General features: G+C 34.1%; 2 protein-coding genes, 1 long non-coding RNA gene and 6 pseudogenes across 6 annotated transcripts; 8 read left to right on the top strand and 1 right to left on the bottom strand.

Annotated features, from left to right (window-relative positions):
* Window positions 1–36: 36 nt before the first annotated feature.
* LOC104742873 (mitochondrial ATP-independent inner membrane protease subunit 1a) lies at window positions 37–2,120 on the top strand. 2 transcript variants are annotated; one of them, XM_019235796.2, is made up of 4 exons: window positions 37–443; window positions 541–765; window positions 1,514–1,624; window positions 1,744–2,120. In XM_019235796.2, exons 1-4 carry the CDS (start codon window positions 309–311, stop codon window positions 1,777–1,779), a joined length of 507 nt encoding a protein of 168 aa, XP_019091341.2. In that variant the 5' UTR covers window positions 37–308; the 3' UTR covers window positions 1,780–2,120. The 2 variants fall into 2 exon arrangements, with proteins under 2 accessions (XP_019091341.2, XP_019091342.1); XM_019235797.2 differs by having other exon boundaries at window positions 193–447.
* A 252-nt stretch (window positions 2,121–2,372) lies between these two features.
* Window positions 2,373–5,884, top strand: LOC147928925 (feruloyl CoA ortho-hydroxylase 2 pseudogene; annotated as a pseudogene). Its single transcript, XR_015580838.1, has 2 exons — window positions 2,373–3,001; window positions 5,406–5,884. The product of XR_015580838.1 is annotated as a feruloyl CoA ortho-hydroxylase 2 pseudogene (transcript).
* On the bottom strand, window positions 3,651–4,499 carry LOC147928926 (putative protein phosphatase 2C 15). The gene is made up of 5 exons (XM_087484532.1): window positions 4,473–4,499; window positions 4,265–4,370; window positions 4,021–4,174; window positions 3,866–3,929; window positions 3,651–3,783 (listed from the first exon to the last, which is right to left on the bottom strand). The coding sequence occupies exons 1-5, from the start codon at window positions 4,497–4,499 to the stop codon at window positions 3,682–3,684; spliced, it is 453 nt and encodes a 150-aa protein (XP_087340658.1). The 3' UTR covers window positions 3,651–3,681.
* Window positions 4,462–5,108, top strand: LOC147928927 (SKP1-like protein 14 pseudogene; annotated as a pseudogene).
* Window positions 5,885–7,632: 1,748 nt separating the features above from the next.
* Window positions 7,633–8,844, top strand: LOC109128748 (putative F-box protein At1g53550 pseudogene; annotated as a pseudogene).
* Window positions 8,845–17,385: 8,541 nt separating this feature from the next.
* Window positions 17,386–18,439, top strand: LOC147928928 (uncharacterized). Its single transcript, XR_015579313.1, has 2 exons — window positions 17,386–17,530; window positions 18,220–18,439. It is a non-coding gene; the product is annotated as an uncharacterized LOC147928928 (long non-coding RNA).
* A 568-nt stretch (window positions 18,440–19,007) lies between these two features.
* LOC109128749 (putative F-box protein At1g53815) lies at window positions 19,008–19,955 on the top strand (annotated as a pseudogene).
* A 1,566-nt stretch (window positions 19,956–21,521) lies between these two features.
* Window positions 21,522–22,987, top strand: LOC109128798 (putative F-box protein At1g61060 pseudogene; annotated as a pseudogene). The gene is made up of 2 exons (XR_015579414.1): window positions 21,522–22,728; window positions 22,850–22,987. The product of XR_015579414.1 is annotated as a putative F-box protein At1g61060 pseudogene (transcript).
* A 1,230-nt stretch (window positions 22,988–24,217) lies between these two features.
* LOC109128864 (putative F-box protein At1g61060 pseudogene) lies at window positions 24,218–25,432 on the top strand (annotated as a pseudogene).
* Window positions 25,433–25,718: the final 286 nt, after the last annotated feature.

Raw genomic sequence — 25,718 nt, forward strand, 5'->3', positions numbered from 1 at the left:
TTTGATCTGTAGAAGAAGAACCACTACATGAGAGCTCTGCAAAATTATACAAATTGTCACACACTTGTAGCTTTGGCTGTAGTTAATGAAGAAAAATGTCGTTTTCAATTTACGCAACTCCACTACATGCAGTTTTGATATTAACAAGTAAAAAAACACATCAAAAGGTCAAGACTTGGTGTCGTTTAGGGTGGGGAATAACTAACTGCGTGTCGTTTGAAGTGTGTAGGTTCCCTCGTTCGTCGTCTTCGGCCTTTTTCTGACGAGATTCGCTTCTCCGAGAGAGAGAGAGAGAGAGAGAGAGAGAGATGAGAACGAGAGTGCTTAGTTTTCTGAATCAATGGCGTGGAACAGCGAAGGAAGCGTTCGAGAATGTATCAACCGTAGCCAAGTTTCTCTGCTTGCTTCATGTCACCGATCGTTACATAATCTCCTCGACCCACGTCTGTAATTATTTGTAACCAAGCGCCAATTTGAATCTGTTATCTCTTTATTATTCTTCACAAAATCTAATTTTTTTCGTTTGATTTGGGGTTTTAGGTTCAAGGTCCAAGTATGCTTCCAACGCTTAATCTCACCGGCGATGTAATTTTGGCGGAACATTTATCACACCGGTTCGGTAAGATTGGGCTCGGTGATGTTGTATTGGTTCGATCTCCGAGAGACCCAAAGAGGATGGTGACAAAACGAATCCTGGGTTTAGAAGGCGACAGACTCACTTTCTCTGCTGACCCATTGGTTGGTGATAGCTCAGTCAGCGTTGTGGTATGCTCATTGACCCATCTCTCGATTTTAAAAATTCAATCTTTGTTGTTGCATTTGGTTAAACAATTTGATTGAACCTAAATTTTGCAAAAGAATCTAGGGTTTAAGGGTTTAGGCATTGCTTGAAACTGGATTGAAGTCGATTTCAGAGTAATTTTAGCTGTGAAAAAATTATAGGGTTTAGGGTTTATCTGTGTATGATTGATGATATATGAGATGGTTTAGAAGGTGAAGTCATTGCTAGTTACTGGTTTCGATCTAAAGCTGTTTTCGGAGTAGTGATAGCATTAAGGGTTTAGGGTAGAAAAGGAGATGGAATTTGCAAATTTATAGGGTTTTAGTGCATCTGTGTATCATTGATAATTTGCTGGTTACTGGATTCGTTGAATTCAATTTCAGAGTAGTGTTAGCATTTAGGGTCTAAGGTAACACTAGGTGGAATTTGCAAACTTAGGGGTTAGGGTTTCTCTATGGTAGATACTGGTTCCGGTTAAATTCGATTCCATAGTAGCTATATAGCTTTAAGGGTTCATGGTAAAAAGATGCAATTGGCAAATTTCTACAACTTAGGGTTTATTTGGTTATGATTTATGATTTCTAGACTCTAGAATTAAAGTTGGCTTCAGAGTCGTTATAGCATTTAGGCTTTCTGCTGTTGTTATTATATCTCTGCACTACGCACCAATCTTGGTTTTTGCAGCACCAAAGCTTGTCTGATTTAAGGGTCTTGTGTTTCCTTGTGTAATAGATTCCAAAAGGTCATGTTTGGATTCAGGGAGATAACTTGTATGCTTCAACTGATTCACGCCATTTTGGACCTATACCTTACAGTCTCATCGAAGGAAAAGCTCTTCTGCGGGTAAAATCTTTCTAATCTGACATTTTTTTTCTCTCAAAATTTCTAGCTATCATAAGCTATTATGAATGATACAGTGACAATAATATTTACAGTAGTAACCTATGTGTTTGCTTCTCTAGGTCTGGCCACCGGAATACTTTGGGTCATTGAGATGACGATCATATACATAGACATCGAGGTTGTCTCCGTGCGGTATCGGTTTCTTCCGCAAAAATGACGCGTCAAAAGAAGGATTACCCGAGCGGTTTTATTGTTTCTTGGATACACATTTATTTTCTCTCTGTATTTGATCTTTACTTATTTTGAAAACGATGATCCGGAGATAATACAGTGACTAACAAGTGTTTTGAGAGATAGCTTAAAGGGCTGAGATTGTAGTACCTAGCTAGTAATAGTATATTTAACTTAAGACAGAGAGGCCGAGTGTAGAGCTTGTTCTGATATTTACAAGTTGATGCTACGCATTTTTTTTTAAGTGTTTCAAGAACTAAGTACATACCGACATTCTTCTATCTAGTATCTATCTCTTTTCTTTTCCAATGCAAAACTATAGAGTAGAGAGCATTGGAAATCAATTGCGAGAGAGTAGCGTTAATTCGCAGCTGACTTGGAGGACTAAACAGAAAATTCAAAAAATATAGGTAATATTTGGAAAATTTCCGAAGTTATTGGCTCTTTCAGAGAATACAAAGATATAGGTTAAAAAATAGGTCTAAGGGTAAAAGAGACAATTCGAAGCACTGAAGGTCTTCTTCTTCTTCATCTTCTTGGGGCTTATAAATAAACATCGCCGCAGCTAGGGTTAAAATCCAAAGTGCCTTTGAGAGATCAGAGCAGCGAGATTTACAATGCTGTTCTTGTTCCGTTGCGGGCATAAAACAAAACCCAATGATCTTTTCTTTTATCTCCCCTTGCAATTAATCTTTCATAATCGCAAATCGGAAGAAAAGATCTCACATTTCTTTGATCAAGAACCAAATCTTTTTTTTCGTTTAATCGTTTTTTATTTCTTTATTGTTTGTGTGATACGGCCGATCCAAATGGGTTCTTGCGTCGTCTAATGCTAGTTCCCAATTTCACCCGGCTAAGATTTATATTCAATTGTAGTGGAGCAGTCTCTCTCTCTGTCTATGGTTTTTTTTTAACATGTTTTATTATGTCATGTCTGAAATCAGAGATTCTGCCCTACATTTTTGTTTGTTTAGTATCGATCGATGCCACTATGATAGACAAGGCTGTTCTTTTTAATAATATTATCCGGAGGTTTGGTGTCTCGTTGGTTAAATTGTATATGTGAATCTCATTGGTAAAATTTGTATATGCTTCGCTTGGTTTTACTTGGTACATTCTGAAACATGTCTTGCTTGATAATTCCAAGTCTGCTTTCTTCACTACATCAGCGCTTCTGGTGTCGTTTCAAATTTATTTTACTCCATCCTATCAGGCACATATCCACTGATGGACCGAGGTCAAGTTTTCTTCACAAAGTAAATACTGTTTTTTTTTTGGTAATTGATACTTGCTTTGTTGTGCAAGCCTGGCCACGCAACATAATTAATTATCATCGTTAAGATCGAGAGTTATTTATTTGTATGTGGGATTTGAGCTTAGTTTACCCCATAAGCTCGTTGCATTGCCGCACAGCCATTGAAAAGAAAATGAGAAAAGAAAAGTATAGAAAGAAAAGAAACAAAATGAGACAAAGGTTCATGGAATATAGATGAATTCCCCGTTGTTGGGATTGATTCATTCACTAACGTGGCTATATTTAAAGCCAAAAATTTTACATGAAAGCCAGAATACAAGTAAGATATTCACAGAACAGAATATACATGTATTCTGGCCGATTCAGATCCATACAGATTCGGATCCAAACAAAATATACTCAATAGTGTCTTCTTAGCTCAATTTTTGTGAGAATGCAGAGTCATTACATAAGATTTATTGGGGAACAATTTTGAGATTGAGATAAATATGAACCTTTGGATGATGAACGATTTAAAGAAGATCATGAAATCGTGTGAGAAAGTAAGATGAAGTTGCTTTACGTTTTATTTTTATATTCCTTTATTGAATGTGTACTTGAACTCCCCCACATCCATATCTCCAATAGACCTTGAAAGGCAAAGACCACCAGGCCAACATCGTAGAGGACCAATCTGTAGAATTCAATAGTTTTTTTTACAAGGCTCACAACTCAAAACGTCAGCCAGTTAATGGTAAAACAGAACACAAACACACCTCAACGCCTCCAACAATGCTTAGCCTGCCAACTTCTCCACCACTAGCAGTAACCCTTTCCCTCCTGAATCATGACAAAAGGGTTTAGATTTAGATTGTGCTTTACGATCCCCAAAACAAAAAACTTAGAAAGACTCTTCATTTCAGGTACATACTCTTCTGTACTATCTTCAAGTCTGTGATCCACAGTAAGGTTGGAAACTGAACCACCCTTAGTATCTAAGATGCAACGAGAGTCCCCAACACATGCAACAGTCACAGTCCATCCATCAACTATCACAAATGTAGCTGTTGTTCCAGAAGTTTCTCCTAATATCAAGAGAGAAATAAACTACACATACCTCTGCTCTGAAACAAAGATGAATCAAAAGTGCAAGTGATGATTCCTAGGGAACATACCTCTGCTCTGAAACTCCTTATCAGTCTTTACGAATCCAGAAACTAATGCACGGGGTAAAGCATGAAGCCACTCATCAAGGCTAAGCCCACTAGGATTTGGTTTTTCCTAATTTGTTTGGGACTTGGAAGAAAAAGGAAGAAAGACATGTTTTCCAATTGTGAAAAGGAAAACACAATTAACCGACTCTTAAAACTTTTATGAATAGACCATCTTCGACTCCTCTTTATTTTCCATTCATCATTCAACAATCTATCTCTCATAATTCATAAACCGATTCTTTTCATCACCCAAAAAGATCGAAACAATATGTCTTCGAAAAAGGTTGAGTTGGTGAGCTCTGATGGCGAGTCTTTCGTAATTGAGGAAGTGGTGGCGAGAAAACTGCAGATCGTAAGGCACATGATCGAAGACGAGTGTGCAGACAAAGCAATCCCGCTTACAAACGTCACCAGAAAGATCCTCTCCATGGTGATCGAGTATTGCAAAACACACGTCAATGTTGTACATGATGAAGAAGAGATCAGCAAGGAAGGAGACAAGGAGAAGAAGGAAGCTGATTCAATGTCTGAAGCCGTGAAGCTCAAGGAATGGGAAGCAGAGTTTCTCAAGGATAAAGATCTGGCGACAGTCTTCCAACTCATTCTCGCTGCTAACTATCTCAACGTCCAAGGCCTTCTTGATCTCACTTCCCAGAGCGTTGCAGATCACATCAAAGACATGACGCCAGAGGAGGTTCGAGAGATCTTTAATATCGAGAACGATTACACACCCGAAGAAGAAGAAGAAGTTCGCAGGCAGAACTCTTGGGCTTTTGAGGAACCAGCTGCTGCTCCAAAACCCTAAACTTTTTTTTTTTTTTTTTTTTTTTCGTTTCTCTAATTGTTGGTTTTTAGGGTTGTGACTTAATTACGCTCTTCTTCTTTTTTTTTTTGATAACTTTTCCATATTTGATTTGGTGAATGAATAATAATAATTTCCGTTTTTTATCAATTGATTTCAGTTTCTTGTACGAACAACCATTGAGAAACCAAAAACAAAACATCAAGGGACACTCTGTTATCTCAAAGAAAACTTATATCAAAAGAACTCTGTTTCTATACACAATGCATCAAACACTCGCATCACAATTCTCAACCCGAGACCAAGTCACCGACTTCGTCGTCTACAAAGGTAACGGTGTTAAAGGCTTGTCTGAAACCGGAATCAAGATTCTTCCCGACCAATACATTCAGCCATTCGAAGAGCGACTGATCAACTTTCACGTAAACGACAAGACAGAAGAATCCATACCGGTAATCAACATGTTAAATACGGATGAGAAGAGTGTCTCGAAGGCCGTATGTGATGCTGCGGAAGAATGGGGTTTCTTTCAGGTGATCAACCATGGCGTTTGGATGGAAGTTCTTGAAAATATGAAAGCAGCTACGCACAGATTCTTTAGTTTACCGGTGGAAGAGAAAAGGAAGTTGTCAAGAGAGAAGTCTTTGTCAGCAAATGTGAGATACGGAACGAGTTTTAGTCCTCATGCTGAGAAAGCTCTCGAGTGGAAAGATTATCTCAGCCTATTCTTTGTATCTGAAGCTGAAGTATCACAACTTTGGCCTGACGCTTGCAGGTAAAATATGAAACAAACGTATCTTGTGTCATCCTTTTCTCAATGCTTCTTGCAACAACAAACCTCAAGACTCTTAAGCTCACTTCTTTACAAGCAAAGGTTACACAATTTGAAATCGAGTTAAGCAAATTCAAATTACCTTAACTACTTGTCTAGCAGCAAGTTCAGCGGATAAGCCGCGGCAAGTTTTAGCAGCGGCTTCTGAGGAGAGAGCATCCCATATGCCATCGGACGCAATGATAAGCCTTCCGCCAAGATTTGACAGCTTTATGTACATATACTGATGTGTCTGCATTTTATAGGATTTTAACAATAGTTTTTGTATTTGTTTTGAGTATTTTGTTAAGTCCAAATGTGCTTTTAGAGTCTTTTTAGTCTTTTGTGAGTCTTTACAGGTTATAGATGACTTTGGAAGGAATCTGAGAGCTTTAGGGATGAAAACATGCATCTGGAGCTAAATTGGTTGAAGACTGATCGGGCTAACAAGCAGATGGAGTGAGAGCAGAAAAACATTCTGGATCGATTGAGCTCGAGATCGACCAGTCCCGTCCCCGAAGCAACTTTTATTTTTATGTTTCAAACCGACTTTTAGGGTTTTATTTTCTATTTAAGCACGAGGCTCGACCTCTAGGAAAATAACTTAATTTTTACGCAGCTTTTGAGTACTTGTAAGCTTTGGGAGAAGATCTCTTATCCTTTCTAACCCTTTGGAGAAGAATTCTGAACTTTTTTATTTCTCTTTGCAATTCAAACATGTTTTCTTCATCTTTGATTTGCTGTTCTTTGATTACCATGTCTGAGTAGTTTTACTGTTGGGTTTCGGGTTTCAAAAAGGGGTTTTATGATTCCCTAAACTTAGGTTGTTAGATTTGGGATTGATCTTTTGTGTTCTTCATCTATAGTTTTGCTTAATGCTTAAACTAGATTAGCTACCTAGTTTATGATTGTGGGTTTAATTCATCTAGGCATCAAAAGTGTTGTTGAATTGCTTGAAAAGAACATAGGTGAGCAAGGTGATCCTTAGCCAACGAAAGCTGAAGTTAAGGCACCTTGTGAACAAAAATCAAACTTGAACTTATTGCTTGCTAGGATTGCTAGATTCAAACGACGGTTTAGAATTTAATCAATTCCTTGCATAGATAACTAACGCTGTGACAGTAGGTTAGTTTTACATTCGTGATTTGAGGTCAAGAACGGTATCTAATGCTTTCCCAACCTATCATCTGAATTAGTGATCATAACTCCTAATAGACTCCCAACGCCCAATATTTCCTTTTTGATTTAGAAACAACTTATTTACTTTCCGTTTTTTAATCATTACTTGCTTCACAAACTTCCTCTTTTGTCTTAGCTATATTTGATTTTCATAGTTTTTATAGTGCAATTCTTTGGTCTCTGAGGATTCGATCCTGAAGTATTACAACGATACCACTAGATCGTGGTGGAATACACGTTAGGTTTTAATTGACCTTTGATCATATACCAATTGTGAATAACAGTGTGAGAGTTTGTTTGTAAATGACGAAACAAATTTGTAAAGGAAACATTAAAGATATATAAATATACCTTCACTTGCTTTACAAAAACTGGAACTATGATTTAGAGTATTAAGAATATTATTAAGGCACAATCTATATGGCAAAATATTATTGGTCAGGTGACTTGTGTGATTTATAACTTATAAGGATGTAAAAGAAAAATAACAACCGGACAGTTTCTCCAATTTTTTTATCTAGGGTTTCATCCACCATGATGAGTGAACGTAAGCAGCAAGGCACCGAGAATAACCTAAGCGTAGCCGGATTTAATAAAGGATCTTCAAGCTTTGATTCGATACCTGTTGATCTCTTCATCCATATCTTTTCAAGATTATCTATAAAGTCTATAACAAGGAGTCGTTGTGTATCAAAGCAATGGTCATCCACAATTCGCCGTCCAAATTACACCCTGCTGTTCCCTATCAAGTTCCCAGCTCCACCGCGGCTCCTTTTCGCTTTCAAAAACACACAAGAGTTTTCCTTCTACTCTTCACCTCATAAGCCGAATATGAACTCGTCTCTGGTAGCAACTCCTCATCATAGGATCAGTAGCACAAACTTCTTTCAGTTCTGTCGCCCTATCCGCCGACTGGTCTGTCTTCATCATATCGAAAAAAAACAATTATTCAGTGGCGGTGGTTTTTAACCCCAGCACAGGAGAGTCTTTAACCTTACCCAAACTGAGAATATTGGAGGGGATGCAACCACAATCAGAGAGGAGAAACAGAGGAGAAAGGTATTCTTTTGGGTTTGATCCAGTTGAGAAGCAGTTCAAGGTATTGCGCATTACATGGTTGCGTAATGGCTCGCACGAGTGGTCGTCGTCCAGTACTGATTATCAAGTTCTCGTAATAGAGACTGGAAATGGATCTCTCATATGGAGAAATATCCAATGCAGCACAATTCAGTGTCCTCTAAGCGTTAGTGGGATATGCATCAACGGTGTTTTGTATTATCCAGCAAAGATCAATAACAACGAAAAACATATGATTGTTTGCTTTGATGTTAGGTTTGAGAATTTCAGTTTTACTGACATTGATCAAGAAGACTTGGCAACAACCATCTGAGATCCTTACACTGTTAGCCTGATCGATTACAAAGGTAAATTAGGTGTTTGTAATTGTACTACTTACGATAATCTTTTTGTTAAGTTGTGGGTTTTGGAGGATGCCGAGGAACATAAATGGTCAAAGCATATCTACCAAACACAAATGCCCCGTGCAGCGAGCTCGATAAGCCTTGCAGAAATGGTTTCTAGTGGCGAGATTGTGTTGTACCCGTGCTATGGACCACGCAATGTACAAGAGCCTTTCTTCATTTATTACTACAATCTCGAGAGCGGAATTATCACAAGAGTGAGACTTGAAGTTCCAATATTAAAGAGTTTTCCTATTGTAGATTTTACACATTTACAGACTTTGAGTAGTGTTTGTGTTTGACTGTTTCCTGATCTAGTCAAAACTCAAAATTATCATTCGTAGAACCATGAAGTACTGGAGTACAAACAACATGCATGTCCTTTTTCACTTGATGTTGTAAAATTAGCATGGAGACGCCTTAAAAACTCCAAGAAGAAGCGAAGTACCATATACGTGTTTAATCTTTTAACCTGGCTATTCAAAAAGATAAAAGAATTCATGTATTGTATTTTATAAAACTAGATTCAGACCCGCACGTATGTGCGGGGTTGATTTCAAAACTAATTTTTCTTTAAACTTTGTAATATATTATGTATGTACGATGTTATATTTATTGATATAATTATTGGTAATAGTATTTATAGTTTAAACTTATATTGGTTTAATTTCATCCAATATATCAATGTTTGAAATAATAAAAGTTTCACATAAAATTAGATTTCACACAACCATAGATCCGAATAGAATGTGAAACGGATTGGTGACTGGTTAAATTTGTATTAAACTCGTGAGCTATGAAACTGGATTAAAAAAAACTGGTTAATAATATTTTGTTTATTTCCACAAATTTACAAATAACCTATAAAAATATGTGACTGTTGAAACTTCAAAAATTCAAAAAATCAGAAAAGCTTGATTGGCAAATAAAATATTTATAAGACTTTTAAATACTTTTAAAACTTTAAAAGCCACCAATCGAGGGTTATGTGTGTTTTTGAATAGATTTCAAGCTATTTTAAAATGGTTTCAAACTTGCTTCTTGTGTGATCCTTGTCTTATGTTGAGTTGGATTTCTACATAATTTTTAGGTTTAGTAGCCACTTAATCTCCGTTTATACCATAAAATAACATTACTGACAACAAAATGTAAATGACTAAATGGCTAATAACTTAGAAATAAACAACCAATTGTCACAAAAACATAAGATATCTATTGTATTGTTGTGTCAATAACCTTTACACTTATAACTTGTTTATCATAATAGGAAGCAAAGAAACATAAGCATATGCACGCTCAGTTGCTTTATAAATTGAACAGAAACTATTTAATCAAAAAACAAAAACAAAATAATATAGAAAATGATAACTCATACAGGTTCTGGAATACTTTCAGAATTCATTGTCTTATTTAAAAATAATTCATCCCTTCATGCTCTTAAACCTATACTTAGAAAACTGAGACCACCCTAAAAATTAGCATACACTACAAGAAAACAATCAATTTGCTAGGAATTTTTGCGAGGGAAATTATCTCTCGCAAATTTGCGATGGAATTGCGAGGCATTTACTATAAACATAAAATTCCTAGCAAATTCTTCGCAAATTTGTGAGGAAGAAAAACCCCGGAAATCCGTCGCAAATTTGCGAGGGATTTCAAGGTAAGTTAACATTCCTCGCAAATCTATTACAAATTTACGATGGGGTTTGCGATGATATTATCCATAGCAATTTTTCGAGGGATCTGCGATGGAACACGAGAGCCATCGCAAATCTGTAGCAAATTGAGAAAATAAAATTCAAAAAAAATACTTATAAAACTTAATCGAATTTTATTTTAAATACATTTGAGTGTTCTTAAGATTCATCAAATAAATTTCTATACCCCAAATCCTATACATCAAACTCTTAGCCTAACTCAAAACCCTAAATCACAAACTCTAAACTTTAAAAATTCTAATCATAGAAATTAAATCATAAATCGTAAAACCAAAACCAAAACTTTTCCATTATATATACATAAAACCGATATTGAAAAAATAAACATATATATCTACTTTATATAAAATACAATCTTTTAAAAATACTATATATTTACTTTTAAATTTAAATCTCTAAACCTGGAATCTCAATTATATGTGACTGTTTAATTATAGAAATTAAATCATAAAAACCTAGTACAGATCCTAAATCATAAACTCTAAAACTTAAATTTTTAAATTTTGGAATTTAGAAATTAAATCATAAATTCAAATATTAATATTCTCTAAAGTCCAATACTTGGAAAAAAGTTCATGTATACAAAAAAGATATAAATATTTGTAAATACGTTTAACTCAAAAACTAAGAAAAATTAGTGAATATACATATATTTTAAGATATGTTTAACTTTAAAGCGAAGCAAATTAATGAATTTAATTTACAAATACGTTTAAGATATTTTGTCTACCTTTAATATACCAAATAATACTCCAAATTACAAAATTAATAAAAGAAAAGATTATGAGTCCCTATTGGTTAGTTCATAGAGACATGGATTGGTCTTTTAACCTATCATGAACCGTTAATTAGATTAAATCTGACGGACACCATTGTTTCCCTTTTTTTTGTTTTCCTTCTCCTCTTCGTCACCTCTTCTCCTCAATCCTCATTCATCCCTTATCCCTAAACCGATAACATAAGTTACAAACAGAGATGAAGGATAATCATGGGTTAATACGCTTTTCTCTTATCCCTTATTCCTTATTCCTTCTTTACTTTGTCACCTCTCTTGACATAAAAATGATAAAGGATAATCAAAGAAATTCAGAGATCTAAAGGAGACAGTGGCAGAGCAAAATCTAGACCTGAGTAGAGTAAAGTCCGCCGCAGATAGAGATTCGACCACCACCACGAAACAAGACAGAGCAAGATTTAGATCTGTTGCATGAAGATCTCTGAATCCAAACTCCACTTCTAGCCACCACTATAATTGAAGATGGAAATAGAAATCCGGCGACAGAAAAAAAGTGCTAAAGGAGACGGTGGCGGAGCAAAAGGCTTGTGCCGTGAGTGGAGCTAGTGCTGGTTCTTCCCCTTCACCGGGTTGAGAATCTGGTAGGTTTGAAGATCATTTTTGAGGGATTAATTGGCCAAGAGGCCGACATACTAGCAGCTGGCAAGGGGGCTCGTCGGCGACGGGGGCTCGTCGGCGACGGGGGCTCGTCGGCTGAAAAACTAAAGAAAGTATTATTTTCTTAAATAATTTAATATATTTAAAATTTTATTTAGCATATATATATATATATATAATTAAAGATTTAGTGATAGGTTTTTAAAAATTAATATATATATATTGATATTAATAAAACCACCCAAACCGGGAATTGGTTAAGAGTTACAAAATTGAACCGGTTACAAATTGTCGGTTGAACCGAAGGCTAAAATCAACAAACAAAAAAAACCCTAATCCCAAGTTTTTCGTTTTTATGTTTCCTTGCAAATCCATAGCAAACTTTGCGAGAGATGTACTATGAGCAGAACTTTGCGAGAGATGTACTTTGCGAGGGATTTGCAATGTTGACCATTTTGCGAGAAACGAATTGCGAGGAATTGACTTCCCTCGCAAATCCCTTGCTAGATATTTTCCATCGCAAATCGAGTGTTTTCTTGTAGTGATATGTTATAATCTCTCTATAAAAAAGTTTAAATTTATGATCTTAAATTAGGAGATGGCTCTTTAGGCTTCTCCTGCTATGTTTACTGTAAAACCTACATAAACACATTGTAGTTGTTAGTTTATTTAAATAAAAATCTAGAAGAGAGACATAGATTAAACGGAACATGTTAACATGCATATAACAATATGGAAAGAAAGATTTAACAAAGAACACAAGAAGCTAATAGGTTTTGGTTGTTTGACAAAAAAAAAAAAAGTTTTGGTTTTAACGTAAAATAGATTTGAGAGTTTTTGTTGAGTTGAAAATGATTTAGATTACTGCAATATTTATACAACAAAAGAAGTCGTTTAAAATGTAAGTCGCTAAGATTTGGTAAGTTGCTAAAATTTTGTAAATTAGAATATTTTGAAATCGTGTAGATTATGTTAACTTTTCGAAATTTTAGTGTAAATTGTCAAATACGTTTTTCTTATTAACCCGCATATATATTTTTTGTAGAAGAGATTGAATTTTCCTAATATTAGCAAAATAATTGTAATGTTATAAGGAAAGAAATAAGTGTAGTACCTAATTTACGTTGATAGATTTGTTTAGATTTAATGGCATATACAAACGAATATTGTGTTACCATTTTTTTTATTTCCGATTTTTATGTGTTAATAATCATTTAATATTTGTTTGGCTACTACACTTAAATATCAATCTGTTTGGTTCTGAGTTTTTGGCTAAACGTATCACATATAATATTTATTTGGTTCCATAGTTCCTCCTTAATTGTTTCTGTTTGGCTTTAAGGATTATAGATATCCTTATTATTATCTAAGTGGTATTTTAATGTAATAATCTCTAACCCTATGTCTTTTTATTAAAAATGATTCCATTTTAATAGTATAGACAAAAGGAGTTATTGGGGCTAATAAAGCCCAATTTATGGAGCAATGCGTTCCTAATTCCCTGTTTTTCAGAATCTACGATCCCATCCCATGATCACAGATCCAAAATCTAGGGTTTTAATTTCATCATGAGAAATAGCAAGTCTTAAAGGATAACCTAATCACAGAATACGAAGATAGGTTAGAAACAAATAGGCCGAAGGGTAGAATAGATAATTCAAAACGCTGAAGGTCTTCTTCTTTTTGCGCTTATATATATAAACATCGCCGCCATAATTAGGGTTAGATACAAAGTGCTTACAAAAAAAAAAGGGTTAATTACAAAGTGCCTTTGAGAGATCAGAGCACCGACACTACAATGCTGTTCTTGTTCCCGTTGCGGGCATAAAATAAAACACGTTGGTCTTTTCTCTATTCCCTCTTGCAAGTAATCTTCATTATTGCAAATCGGATATGAGAACTGAGAAGATCTCACGTTTCGTTGATCAATAACCAAACCTTATTTTTATTGTTTGTTTTTTCTTCTTTATGTTGTTGTGTGTTACGGCCGATCCAAATGGGTTCTTGCGTCATATGCTAGTTCCCAATTTCACCCGGCCAATATTTAAATTCAATGTAATGGAGCAGTCTCTATCTCTCAATCGATGATTTTTTACATGTTTCTTTTGGTCATGTCTGAAATCATAGATTCTGCCCTATATTTTGTTCGTCGTTTACGAATTTTCTTTTATCTTAGAAGTAGACACCAGAGATCTTGTTCCAAAATATATAACTATATTGGTTTTTTTTGGTAGTGCAAGCCTTCTGTGTTATGGATATTTTAGTGGTACTAATATCATTCTAGATGACAAAAGGGGTTAGAAGATTTGGACTACGTAGCATCTTGCTTGTTTGACATTGGTGATTGATTCCTTAACCGGTCAAAGTTACAAAAATTGTATTTGGTAATCAAAAACTGTTTTACAATCATGTTGTGAGATTATCATGAAGACGACTTATTTTGATTGAACTTTTCGATGTAAGAATTCCTAAAAGGTTTCTTTTGACTTGGGTTTTGAATTCCTATGTAGCATCTTGCTCGTTTTAAGTAATCCCTATCACAAGAGAGTCTTTAAACCTTTACCTGAGACTGTGAGAGTGGAGGGGATGCATTCAGAGAGGATAAACCAAGGAGAAAGATGTTTTTTTGGGTTTGATCAAAATGACAAACAACCTTAATATATACGCCAATACCTTAAACTGTTTGGCCTGATTGCTGTTATTTACCAACAACTATTAAAGCTGTAGCTTTTATTTTTATTATTATTATAAATATTAATAATAAATATATATTATGTCAAAAATTAATTCATATAGCATTTTAATGATAAAATAAATTTTATTAATGATAAATTAAAATTTTGAAAATTATAACTCAATCAAATATGTGGTTTCTTGATTGATTATTCTGGCAAATATCAATAGTATTTTTTAATTGTTTGAAAATATCAATAAATTTTATATCAGCAGTCAAAAATCTATTAACCTACTCAATGCATTTTTTGAATGTTATTCTATTAGTAATCATGAATTTCATAAATTATTTTATAGTATTATTAGTGATGATGATGAAAAAATAAAATTTATTATTGAAATGGATCTTAAAAGAAAGAGAAAAAAATAAGGATAATTAATTTATAAAATAAAATATAGAAAATATTTATATATACTTTTAGAGAGTTTTTAAATATAAAAGAGAGAAAAAAATGATTTTTAATTTTTTTTAATTTTAAAACATGAGTTTTGACACAAGAAATGAAAAGAAAAAGTTGCTTTAAATGCTTTAAAAAAATAAAAGCCAAAAAATATGATTGACAAAAAATGACTTTTAAGACTTAAAACATTTTTAAAGTCTTAAAAGTGACTTGCCTGGCCTTTGTCGATTGAATCAAACCCAAAAGAACATCTTTCTCCTCGTCAAATCCACCATTGATTGTTTGCTTTGAGTTAAGGTATTGTGTATTACTTGGGATAGTGGGATTGTGATATGCATCAATGGTGTTTTGTATTATCCAGCAAAGATCAATCACCAAAAACATATGATTATTTGGCTTTACTGGCATTGATCAAGAAGACATGGCAACAACGATATCAAGCCTTGCACTTTTAGGGTCTGACTGGTTCTCCCGCTACCACCCGCAAAGAAGATCTATGATCTAAAATATATGTTTTGTCATTTATCAAATTGTTTGATTAAAGTTTTAGTCAAAAGCCAAATGCATAAAGTAATAAGTATTTCAATATGAAATTTATTTGTTTTTTAAATAATGATTTTTGTATTTTTTTAATGAATTTTAATTATAAATCAAGTTTCATAAATTTTTTTAGTATTTTAAAATATTTATATAATTATATATTTCATTTATTATGTTTTAACCGCTACTGCACCCGCTGGTCAACCAGTCGTAAACTCCCGCAAACGCACCCATTTTAAAACGCTAAACCAGTCATTCAAAACACTTAATAACACTTGAAACCGCAATCACCCGCTTCTACAATCTCCCGTAAACGCAACCGTAAATACTGCGGTTGAACCATTTGGGCCCTTAGTCTGATCGATAACAAGGGTAAGGTAGGTGCTTGTTATTGTAATATTTATTACTGTGATAATTCTTTTTGTTAAGTTGTGGGTTTTAGAGGACGCCGAGGAACATAAATGGTCAATAACATTGGTTGAATTATGATATGGAATACAAACTAGACTAGGTAACAACCCGCACATGTGGGATAAATCGATTTAAAGAAATTTATTTTAAGTAAAATTATTATCCAAGAACTAATATTTATTTGTGTCAAACATAATATTATTATGTAACTAAAGCTTTTTTTATTCAAACATGTGTTTTTTGTGTGTAAAAAATATGTTTCACCGATAAAATATTTTAAATGTGTAAGAGGTTTTATGGTAGAGAAAGTATTGATAAAATGTTATTATTTATTGCAACATGTCTTCTTATGTTTTATCGTGTAATCATAACAATCTTGCATGTTTCTTATGTAACCATAACAACATATATTAAATTATTCGATAATTTAATTATTTAATTTTATTATATGTTAGTAACAATTGGATTCTAAACTAGATTTTCTGAAGAGAATCTAATTTATTGATTTAATATTTTTGATTAGGCTATTTAAATCTTTTGAGTTAGTCGGTTTGTTAATAGTTTCTATAAATGACAGATTATTACCAAAAAAATATTATGAAAAATTAATGAAATTTCATAATCAACGTATTCGTGTAAAAATACATTTCACCGGTGAAATAGGTAAACGTGGTAAATAAAATATTTATAAAATATTACAATTTATGGCAATATATATATTTTTGTGTGTTTTAAAAATCAATTTCATATTTATTGTTTATCGAGTAACTATAACAGTTTTATATAATCTAATAATCACTCATTTTAAATATATTATAATTTTTTGGGTACTAAGTTTATTTATGATGATAAGGGTTAGGTCTCGTTCCTTTTTAATAGCACACAGATGAATATACAATTAAAATGTATATTTCTATTCGGTGATCAATATCTCAATTTTTAATTAATAATCACACTAAATGTTGAGATTAATTAGTTTACATACTTAGATATATATAAATAATTACACACGATATCTCCTAATTTGTTGTCATTTTTATATTTATTTATGTATATATATATAAATCTATATTTATTGGAAATTAATTTTCTTTTAATGAGTAGATAATCCAGCGGTAATATATTCCTATTTATAATCAATTATAATAACTATTAAAATCTTACTATTTAATTTATTATGGTAATAATACTAACATAAAAAGAACATTTTGTTTTTATATGATTTCGTTAATAAGTTATATGTTCTATATTTTATTAACTTTATATTAATATAATTGATATGTTTTTATAGCATTTCTAGAATATTTTACTTATATTGATTTTAAGAAATAAATATAACTTTGACTTGTATATTTATAAATATATTTTAATGAAATTTTGTAAAAATAGTATGCAATTATTTAATTAGTTTTAATATGTATTATTTAAATTTGTGTGAAAATGATGATATATCCAATTATTATTCAGTTAATTATTTTATTGAAAATATAATAACATGTTAATATAATTAAATAGAAAATTTAAGAGTATTTTACTTAAAGGTGCAAAGAAATCTCTAACGATGACACATCAGCTTTTTCTATATATAGTGTTTCCCTTTTAATATATAGAAGATACTATTTTTTTTTCTTTTTCCTTAACTATTTTTTAGTGATACGGCCGATCCAAATGGGTTTTTGCATTATATGCTAGTTCCCAATATCACCCAGCCAAGATTTATATCCAATGTAGCGGAGCCGTCTCTCTCTCAATATTTTTACATGTTTTATATGTCGTCAGGTCTGAAATCAGTGATTATGTCCTATGAATTTTCTGGTCTTAGAACAGAGTTGTTAATACGAAATATGTAACAAAACTAGGTTGGCTTTTTGGTAATGGATGCTTGATTTGTTGTGCAAGCCATAGGCTGTGTTCTTTTTTATGTTGCTAGCGACAGATCTGAGCGACTTAAAAAACAACTAGATTTTAAATTAAATTTAAATCAAGCGATCAATTATAAGTGATAGACGGTGAAAACTAAGAAAAGATCAGACATTTTACCCAGCAAAAAAAAAAAACATGTTTGATCAATTTTAAAGTTGATGTAGAACTGGGTTGTTTACTTACCAGTGTCTTTAGTTACATTCAGTAGAATTCTCGATCTTGAAAACTTAATTGTGTATGAAAGACATAGGGACTGTTTGATTGTTTCCTGATCTGGTCGAAACTAATCAAACTTAAAATTGGTAAAATCAGGAAGTGGAATACAAATAAACATATTGTTTTTTACACTATATAGATCGATGTCGTGAAAAGTAGCCAGAAAACACCTTAAAAAACCCAAGAAGAATCAGATACATGTTTTATATTATTAATCTGGCTAATATAAAAAGATGAAAGGATTAATGTAGATTGTATTTTAAATTAAATAAACAAGAGGAGTGCATGTTAATCAGGCTAACTGGCCGGGGGCTACAATGCGTGAGCAGGTATTGGAGCCTTATAAGCCCAACTTATTATGGAGCGTCAGATATAGAAGACTCTGTCTTCTCAGAAGTAGGAAACCACTTTCCTAATTCCCTGGTTTGCAGGAATATGATCCCATGATTGTAGAGTTTATACATTTTCAAACTATTTAGAGGCTGTGACACTTATGCAAGTGTTAACTTCTCCCAAAACTAAACTAATAACATTATCTATCTTTGTTTTTTGTATTTCTTGTTTACTTTTGCGTCTTTTGAGTTTGTGTTTTTTTGTAAGAGAACTAATCTCTCGAACTCTGCATAGCCAAAATTTTTAAAAATCTAAGAAGTCAAAGTCATTTGGTGACAGCCTAGAGGCTTGGCCGATCCTCCAACCAACTACTAGAAGCAACAAGATAATACATTATACATGTCTTTGCCATGATCCCCCAATGGAGTGCATGGTGCATTCGATAAATTATTCTGTCCCCCCTCCTAACAAAGCCTAACTTATGGAGCGTGGTTGAAGGACATATAGGTTGACTAGAGAAAACTTGCCCTGACCGGTTTAATTGGGTTATTCGGTTTCTCAAAATTTTGGTTATCTTAAAAATCTCACCAAATTAACCCAAAAAAGAATTTGGTTCGGAGTATTCGGTAATCAGTTTATTCGGATCGGTTATCTCCTCCAAAATGTCTTCCAAACTAAACCGGATTTTTTTTCTATTTCGGTTTATTTTAACCTAATTAGATCAAAGATACAGAAAATAGGCCAAAATGAATCTGAAATCTAATAACAAAAAGTAATCCACGGCTGGAAAAATATTGAATTTGATTTATGAGAACAAATCTGAATAACACTTATTTTTGCCGATCTGTTCACTCCTCCTCCTCACAGAATCGGTGCCGATAACTGAAAATCTAGGTTTTCTCGGTTCATGCCGAACGCCCAGGTCATTAGCACATACTCGAGCTGAGCCCTAAAACCTAGCGTGCCCTTGAATCCACCATGAATCGACGGATCCGTTATTCTTCAACCTCTGGAGAAGAAACAGATTACTTTGGTCGGATCCCTTTTGATCTCTTAATATCTTGTCGAGATTGCCGGTGAAGTCTTTAGGTCGATGTCGATGCGTATCGAAGCTCTGGTCGTCCCGAATTCGCTTTCCAAATTACAACCAGTTGTTCCCGATCAAGTCCACTGCTCCACCGCGGATCCTTTTCACCATCGAGTATAAAGGAGATATGTACTTTTACTCTTCACCTCAGCCTCACAATCCGGATCAGAACACGTCTCTTGTAGCCACCCTTCATCACAGGACTCGCGACACAAAGTTCTACGATATATGTGGTCCTGTCTGCGGACTGGTGTGTCGTCAGTATAATTCAGTGGGGGTGATCGTTAATCCCATCACAGGTGAGTCTTTAAAGTTGCCCAAACTGAGTTTGGAGGAAGGTGCTAAGTCAGAGTGGCTATTCGGTAAAGCAAAATATTCTTTTGGGTATTGATCCAATCGAGAAACAGTCTAAGGTATTGTGTATCACCTGGTTGCCTAGTAGTAGTGGCTCACAGAACTTGTCCGATGAGTATCAAGTTCTCACATTAGGGTCTGGAAGCAAAAATCTCTTGTGGAGAAAGATCCAATGTTGCAAAAATTCATTTTTTTTTTAACGTTGATGCGATATGCATCGGTGGTGTTTTGTGAAGCTTATGTAAAATGTTTACTTCTTCTCAAGTAGTACTGAATTATCACAATATCTTATCTGTCTTTGTCCTTCTTTTCTTGCGTGTCTTTCGAATTTATTATTTCGCTGTTTTTAGTTACAAAACATGGGTTTTCGATTTTTGTTTTCCAAATAAGAGGAAACACACAGTGAGTTCCTGTGTTCTGCCTTACTCTAATACAAAACTTGGCCCTGGATGAATCAAATGTAGGCGTAGCTATAAAAAAGGAATTCTCTTGTTCGTGAGGGATTACATGTCGGAATGATCTAAAATGGTATAGTATATGTCACTAGGAACATGTTCAAAGGATCTTATTTGTGTTTGAATGTTTGATCGATCAAAATGTTTTAGTTTCCAATTTACCACCAGGCTCCTCCGATCACATGATACCAAAAACTCGGGCAATTTTATCAAGAGTACAACCTCTGAAACTAAGTGTTAAACACTGATTAAATCACGAGATTAAGGTATGATGGTACAATCTACGTATCCTGGTTCGTCTCGTGGATTGAGCCTAGCACCATTGGATTACCACCAACGTTTTCCTAGTCGTCGGCTAATTCTACTTAGAACCTAAGTTTCGCACTAAGATCAATCTTTGGTGGCTTAATCTTCATGAAAACGAGAAAGAAGTATGATCATCGAGTTATGGAATTGCTCGCTCTTACAAACCTTTGTATACAAGAAACCTAACTCCATCTCACGTTTTTGTTTTTGTTTATTTAAATTACACACATTTTGAAAGAAGTGTGGTTATTATATAAGCTGAAGAAGTAATTTTTTGAGCAATACTTGGGGTGAACCTCTTCATTCACCCCTTTATAAAATAAAGAAATAAAATCTGTATATATTATTATAAAATTAGAAACTTAAATCGCTCTTTTATAAACCCAAACCGATATATAATTTCGTTCTAATTGTAAAATCTAAACTCTAACCATCTCATTTGTAAACCCTAACCGATATATAATTTTGTTCTAATTGTACAATCTAAACCCTAACCATCTAATATGTAAACCCAAACTCGAAATATAATTTTGTTCTAATTGTAAAATCTAAACCCTAACAATCTCATTTGTAAACCCAAACTGACATATAATTTTGTTCTAATTGTAAAATCTAAACCCTAACCACCTCATCTGTAAACCCAAACCGACATATACTTTCGTTTTAATTATAAATCTAAACCCTAATTCTCATTTATAAAGTCAAATCGATATATAACCTCGTTTAATTGTAAAATCTAAATCAAGCCAATATTTAACTTTCTTTAAATAAAAGTATACGGAATTTGTTTCCTTATTTTATTTTGCTTTTTAATTTAATTTTGATTTATTTTTTTAATAAAATATTAAATAAAATATTCTGATTGGTTGAGAGGGGAGGGAGTGAATACAAAAGTTTACCCTATTTTTAACATTTTTTTTGTTTGTAAATTTAAAATAGGTTAATCGTTTACAAGTGGGCCACAATGAAGGAGTGTATGGGGCCGCCCATAAAATAATATTGGGCCTTAGAAAACGCCAACTTATGGAAAGTAATAATAAAGCAAGCGAGAGAGAGAGGCACCAAACCTAGCGTTACCCTTTAATCTATTATCCACCATGAATAACGGTGGTCTTCTTCAACCTCTCGAGAAGAGACAGAATACTTAGATCTGATCCCTGTTGATCTCTTCATCAGTAATGTCTTGTCGAGATTGCCGGTGGAGTCTTTAGCTCAATGTCGTTGCGTATCCAAGCTCTGGTCATCCCTAATTCGCCATCCAAATTACAACATCTTGTTCCCGATCAAGTCCCAGGCTCCACCCCGGATCCTTTTCACCATCGAATATGAAGGAGAGTTGTTCTTGTACTCTTCACCTCAGCCTCACAATCCAGATCAGAACACGTCTCTTGTAGCCACCTTTCATCATAGCCATAGGACACGCGGGTCAGATTTCAGTGTGTGTCGTCCTCCGGTTGGCGGATTGGTCTGTCGCCAACATGTTCTTGAGAATGGTTCAAAAGTGGCGGTGATTTGTAATCCCATCACAGGAGAGTATTTAGCCTTGCCTAAACTGGGAATAAATGAAACCAAGTCAGAGTGTCGGTCAAACGCATATGATAAACATTCTTTTGGGTATGATCCGATAGACAAAGAGTTCAAGATATTGCGTATCACCTCGTTTTGGAACAACTCTCCCTACTTTAACAAACGCTACTTTGGTCAGTATCAAGTTCTAACATTAGGGACTGGAAATAAAAACCTCTTATGGAGAAAGATCCAGTGTTGCACAATTCATCATCGTATAGACGATGACAATACGATATGCATCAATGGTTTTTTGTATTATCCAGCAGTGTTCCAAAAGGGAACAATCCCCTGTAGTGCCATCGCTTGCTTTGATGTTAGGTCTGAGACTTTTAGTTTTACTAACTTAGATCAAGACATGTCAGTAATAAGGGTGGATTATTTCCGTTTCACTTTGATGGACTACAAGGGTAAATTAGGTGCTTATCGTTGTGATTGTTTCGATAATATTTTTGAGTTGTGGGTTTTGGAGGATGCAAAGGGACATAAATGGTCAAAGCATATCTACCAAATGCTTAATCCATTGCTGGATTTTTGTACGTGTTGCTGGAATGATTGGGAGTTGCAAAATTGTGCTTTGCCCATGCTTTACAGCAGATCCTTTCTTCATCTTTTACTACAACCTTGAGACCAACATTGTCACAAGAGTAATAATACATGAAGTTCCACTATTGCTTAGTGGGTTCGTTTACGCATTTACAAACTATGTAGAGGATGTGAGGCTTATGTAAGTCACAGTTAAGTGCTTACTTCTTCTCATAGTTGATATATCATGGTTTTTGTAGTTTTTAACCATGATATAAGGAGTCTTTTAGAGTCTTTTGATTTGTTTTCTAGGATGTTTTTGAGTCTTTACAGGTTTTCTAGGATTTTGGCACCGATGGAGCAATTTGGACATTTTGGAGCATTTAACCCGGAGGAAACAAACTTGGAGACAAAACAAAGAAATGGTGTCGATCGACACCACCTTGGTATCGGTCGACACTCTGTTTTGTCTGACGAGAGAGCAAGAATTGGAAGTTTTACAATTTTGCCCGAAGTTTTCCACAATTGTATCATAAGCCCCTGGACGTGTTTTAGGATGTATATATTTTATTTTTGGGTTTTAGAAACCTCTAAGTTATTTTCTAGCAGTTTTGAGAGATATTGAGAGCTTTTGGGAGAGAGATCTGAACTCCTTAGAGAGAAGAATTCCTGAACTCCTTCTTTTTACTTTTCAATATCTATTGCATGTTATTCAGAATTATGATTTGTTCTTCATTAAACATGTCTGAGTAGTTTGCTTGTTAGGTTTAGGGTTTTTCATAGGGTTTTTATGATTTATTAGATCTTTGTTTTTTAGGGTTAATAATCTTTTATGATCTTCATCTTTGGTTGTTCTTCACAATAATTCTTGATTGATCACCTAGAATTGTTATCATAGGGAAATAAATTAATATGAGAATATAATTGTTTTCCTGATTAATTGTTTTGAATTAATAATTTTGTGAACTTATCTAAACTTGTTCTTAAAGCTGATTTTTAACTTAGAATTTTACAAAGAGATTTGGATTTTCTAGTTTCAAATTTAGATAATAATTGCAGTGAGAAATGAATTGTTTTACAAAATTGTTTAGAGTTCTAGATCTGATTTTTAATTGCTTGAACCTTAATTAATTTATCTGATTTAATATTTCATAATTTCCTGAGAAATTCCCTAGGCTTAACCTTTTGATTTTCTGATTTCACAACAGTTTAATTTAATATTTTTGCATTGCCTTTTTAATTCAAATTATCTTGTTTAGCGTAATTCTTAAAACTTTATAATTCATTGTGTTTGATTTTGAGTCTCTATAGATTCGACCCCTAGAGTATTACAACTGCAAAGCTGTTAGTATCATTAGGGTATTACAATTTGAGCTTATCATAACACAACTTACCACATTATCTAATATATTTGTATTAATTATTTATTTTGAACTTAAATGGTTAAACTTGTACGAATGGTCTAAAATGGTATAATTGTCACTAGTTCAAGGGGTCTTATTTGTGTTTAATTACACACATGTAAGGTATAAAAACTCGAGAATTTGTAAATTTAAATTGGTTAATCGTTTACAAATGGGCCAAAATGAAGAGTCTATGGTGCCATTAAGAAATAATATTGGGCCTTAAAAAAGCCCAACTATGATAGAAACATAAAGCAAGCGAGAGAGACTCCAGTTGAGCCACCAAACCTAGCGTGCCCCTTAATCCATCCACCATGAATCAACGGATGTCTTCAATCTCCGGAGAAGAAACAGAATACTTTGGTCTGATTCCTGTTGATCTCGTCATCAGTAATATATTGTCGAGATTGCCGCTGGAGTCTTTAGCTCAGTGTCGTTGCGTATCCAAGCTCTGGTCGTCCCTAATCCGCCGTCCAAATAACAACCTGTTGTACCAGATCAAGTCCCCGGCTCCACCGCGGATCCTTTTCACTATTGAATATGAAAGAGAGTTGTTCGTCTACTCTTCACCTCAGCCTCACAATCCGGATGATAACACGTCTCTTGTAGCCACCCTTCATCACAGGACACGTGGGTTAAATTTCAGTATAAGTCGTCCTCCGGTTGGCGGATTGATCTGTCGTAAACATTATCGAAAGAACCCTTCAGCAGTGGCGGTGATTTCTAATCCCATCACAGGACAGGTTTTAGCCTTGCCCAGACAGAGAATGGATGAGATTAAGCCAGTGTGGTTTAAGAACATGTAAGATATTCTAATTTTGCTTTTGGGTATGATCCAATCGACAAAGAGTTCAAGATATTGCGTATCGTTTGCTTTTGTGACTCATACACATTCTTATCCAGTGAGTATCAAGTTCTCACATTAGGGACTGAAAATAAAAATCTCTTATGGAGAAATATCCAATGTTGCAAAATCCATTATCGTTATGGCTATCGAGATGATAATACGATATGCATCAATGGTGTTTTGTATTACCAAGCAGGGTTCCTGAAGGGTACAATCCCTTGCAGCGCCATTGCTTGCTTTGATGTTAGGTCTGAGACTTTTAGTTTTACTAACTTTGATCAAGACATGGCACAAGTATGGAGATCTTGCACGTTCAGATTGATCGACTACAACGGTAAATTAGGTGCTTGTGATTATGATAGTCGCCCTCATACTTTTGAGTTGTGGGTTTTAGAGGATGCCAAGAAACATGAATGGTCAAAGCGTATCTACCAAATGCTTCCATTTCCGAATGAACTAAGTTATGGAGGCCCTGCTGGAATGATTGGTAGTTGTGAAATTGTGTTATACCCAAACTACTCACAAGATCCTTTATTCTTTCTGTACTACAATCTCGAGACCAACATTCTCAAAAGAGTGAACATTGAAGTTCCGATTTTGCATAGTGGGTGTAGGGTTCACGCATTTCCAAATTACGTAGAGGATTTGACGCTTATGTAAGTGTTTTTACTGCCACTCAGACAGAACTTATCACATTATCTATCTTTTGTCTCTTATTTTTCTTTCTGTTGTGTATTTCCAAGTTATTAGTATTTCTCTATTTCGTTTTTCTTTGTTCTTTTATTTTTCCTATCAGAATAAGAGAAAACACTCAATGAGCTACTTTCTGTTCTGCCTTAAATTGGTTGAAATTAAACTTGCTCGATCGAGGGATCTAAAATATTTTGTTTCTAGAACTAACTCTGCCTGCAGACACTACAAGAAAACATGCCTTTTGCGATGGACGAATATA

The sequence above is a fragment of the Camelina sativa genome, chromosome 14 (genome assembly GCF_030686135.1).
Source record: "Camelina sativa cultivar CO46 ecotype springtype chromosome 14, ASM3068613v1".
NCBI classification, from domain to species: Eukaryota; Viridiplantae; Streptophyta; class Magnoliopsida; order Brassicales; family Brassicaceae; genus Camelina; species Camelina sativa.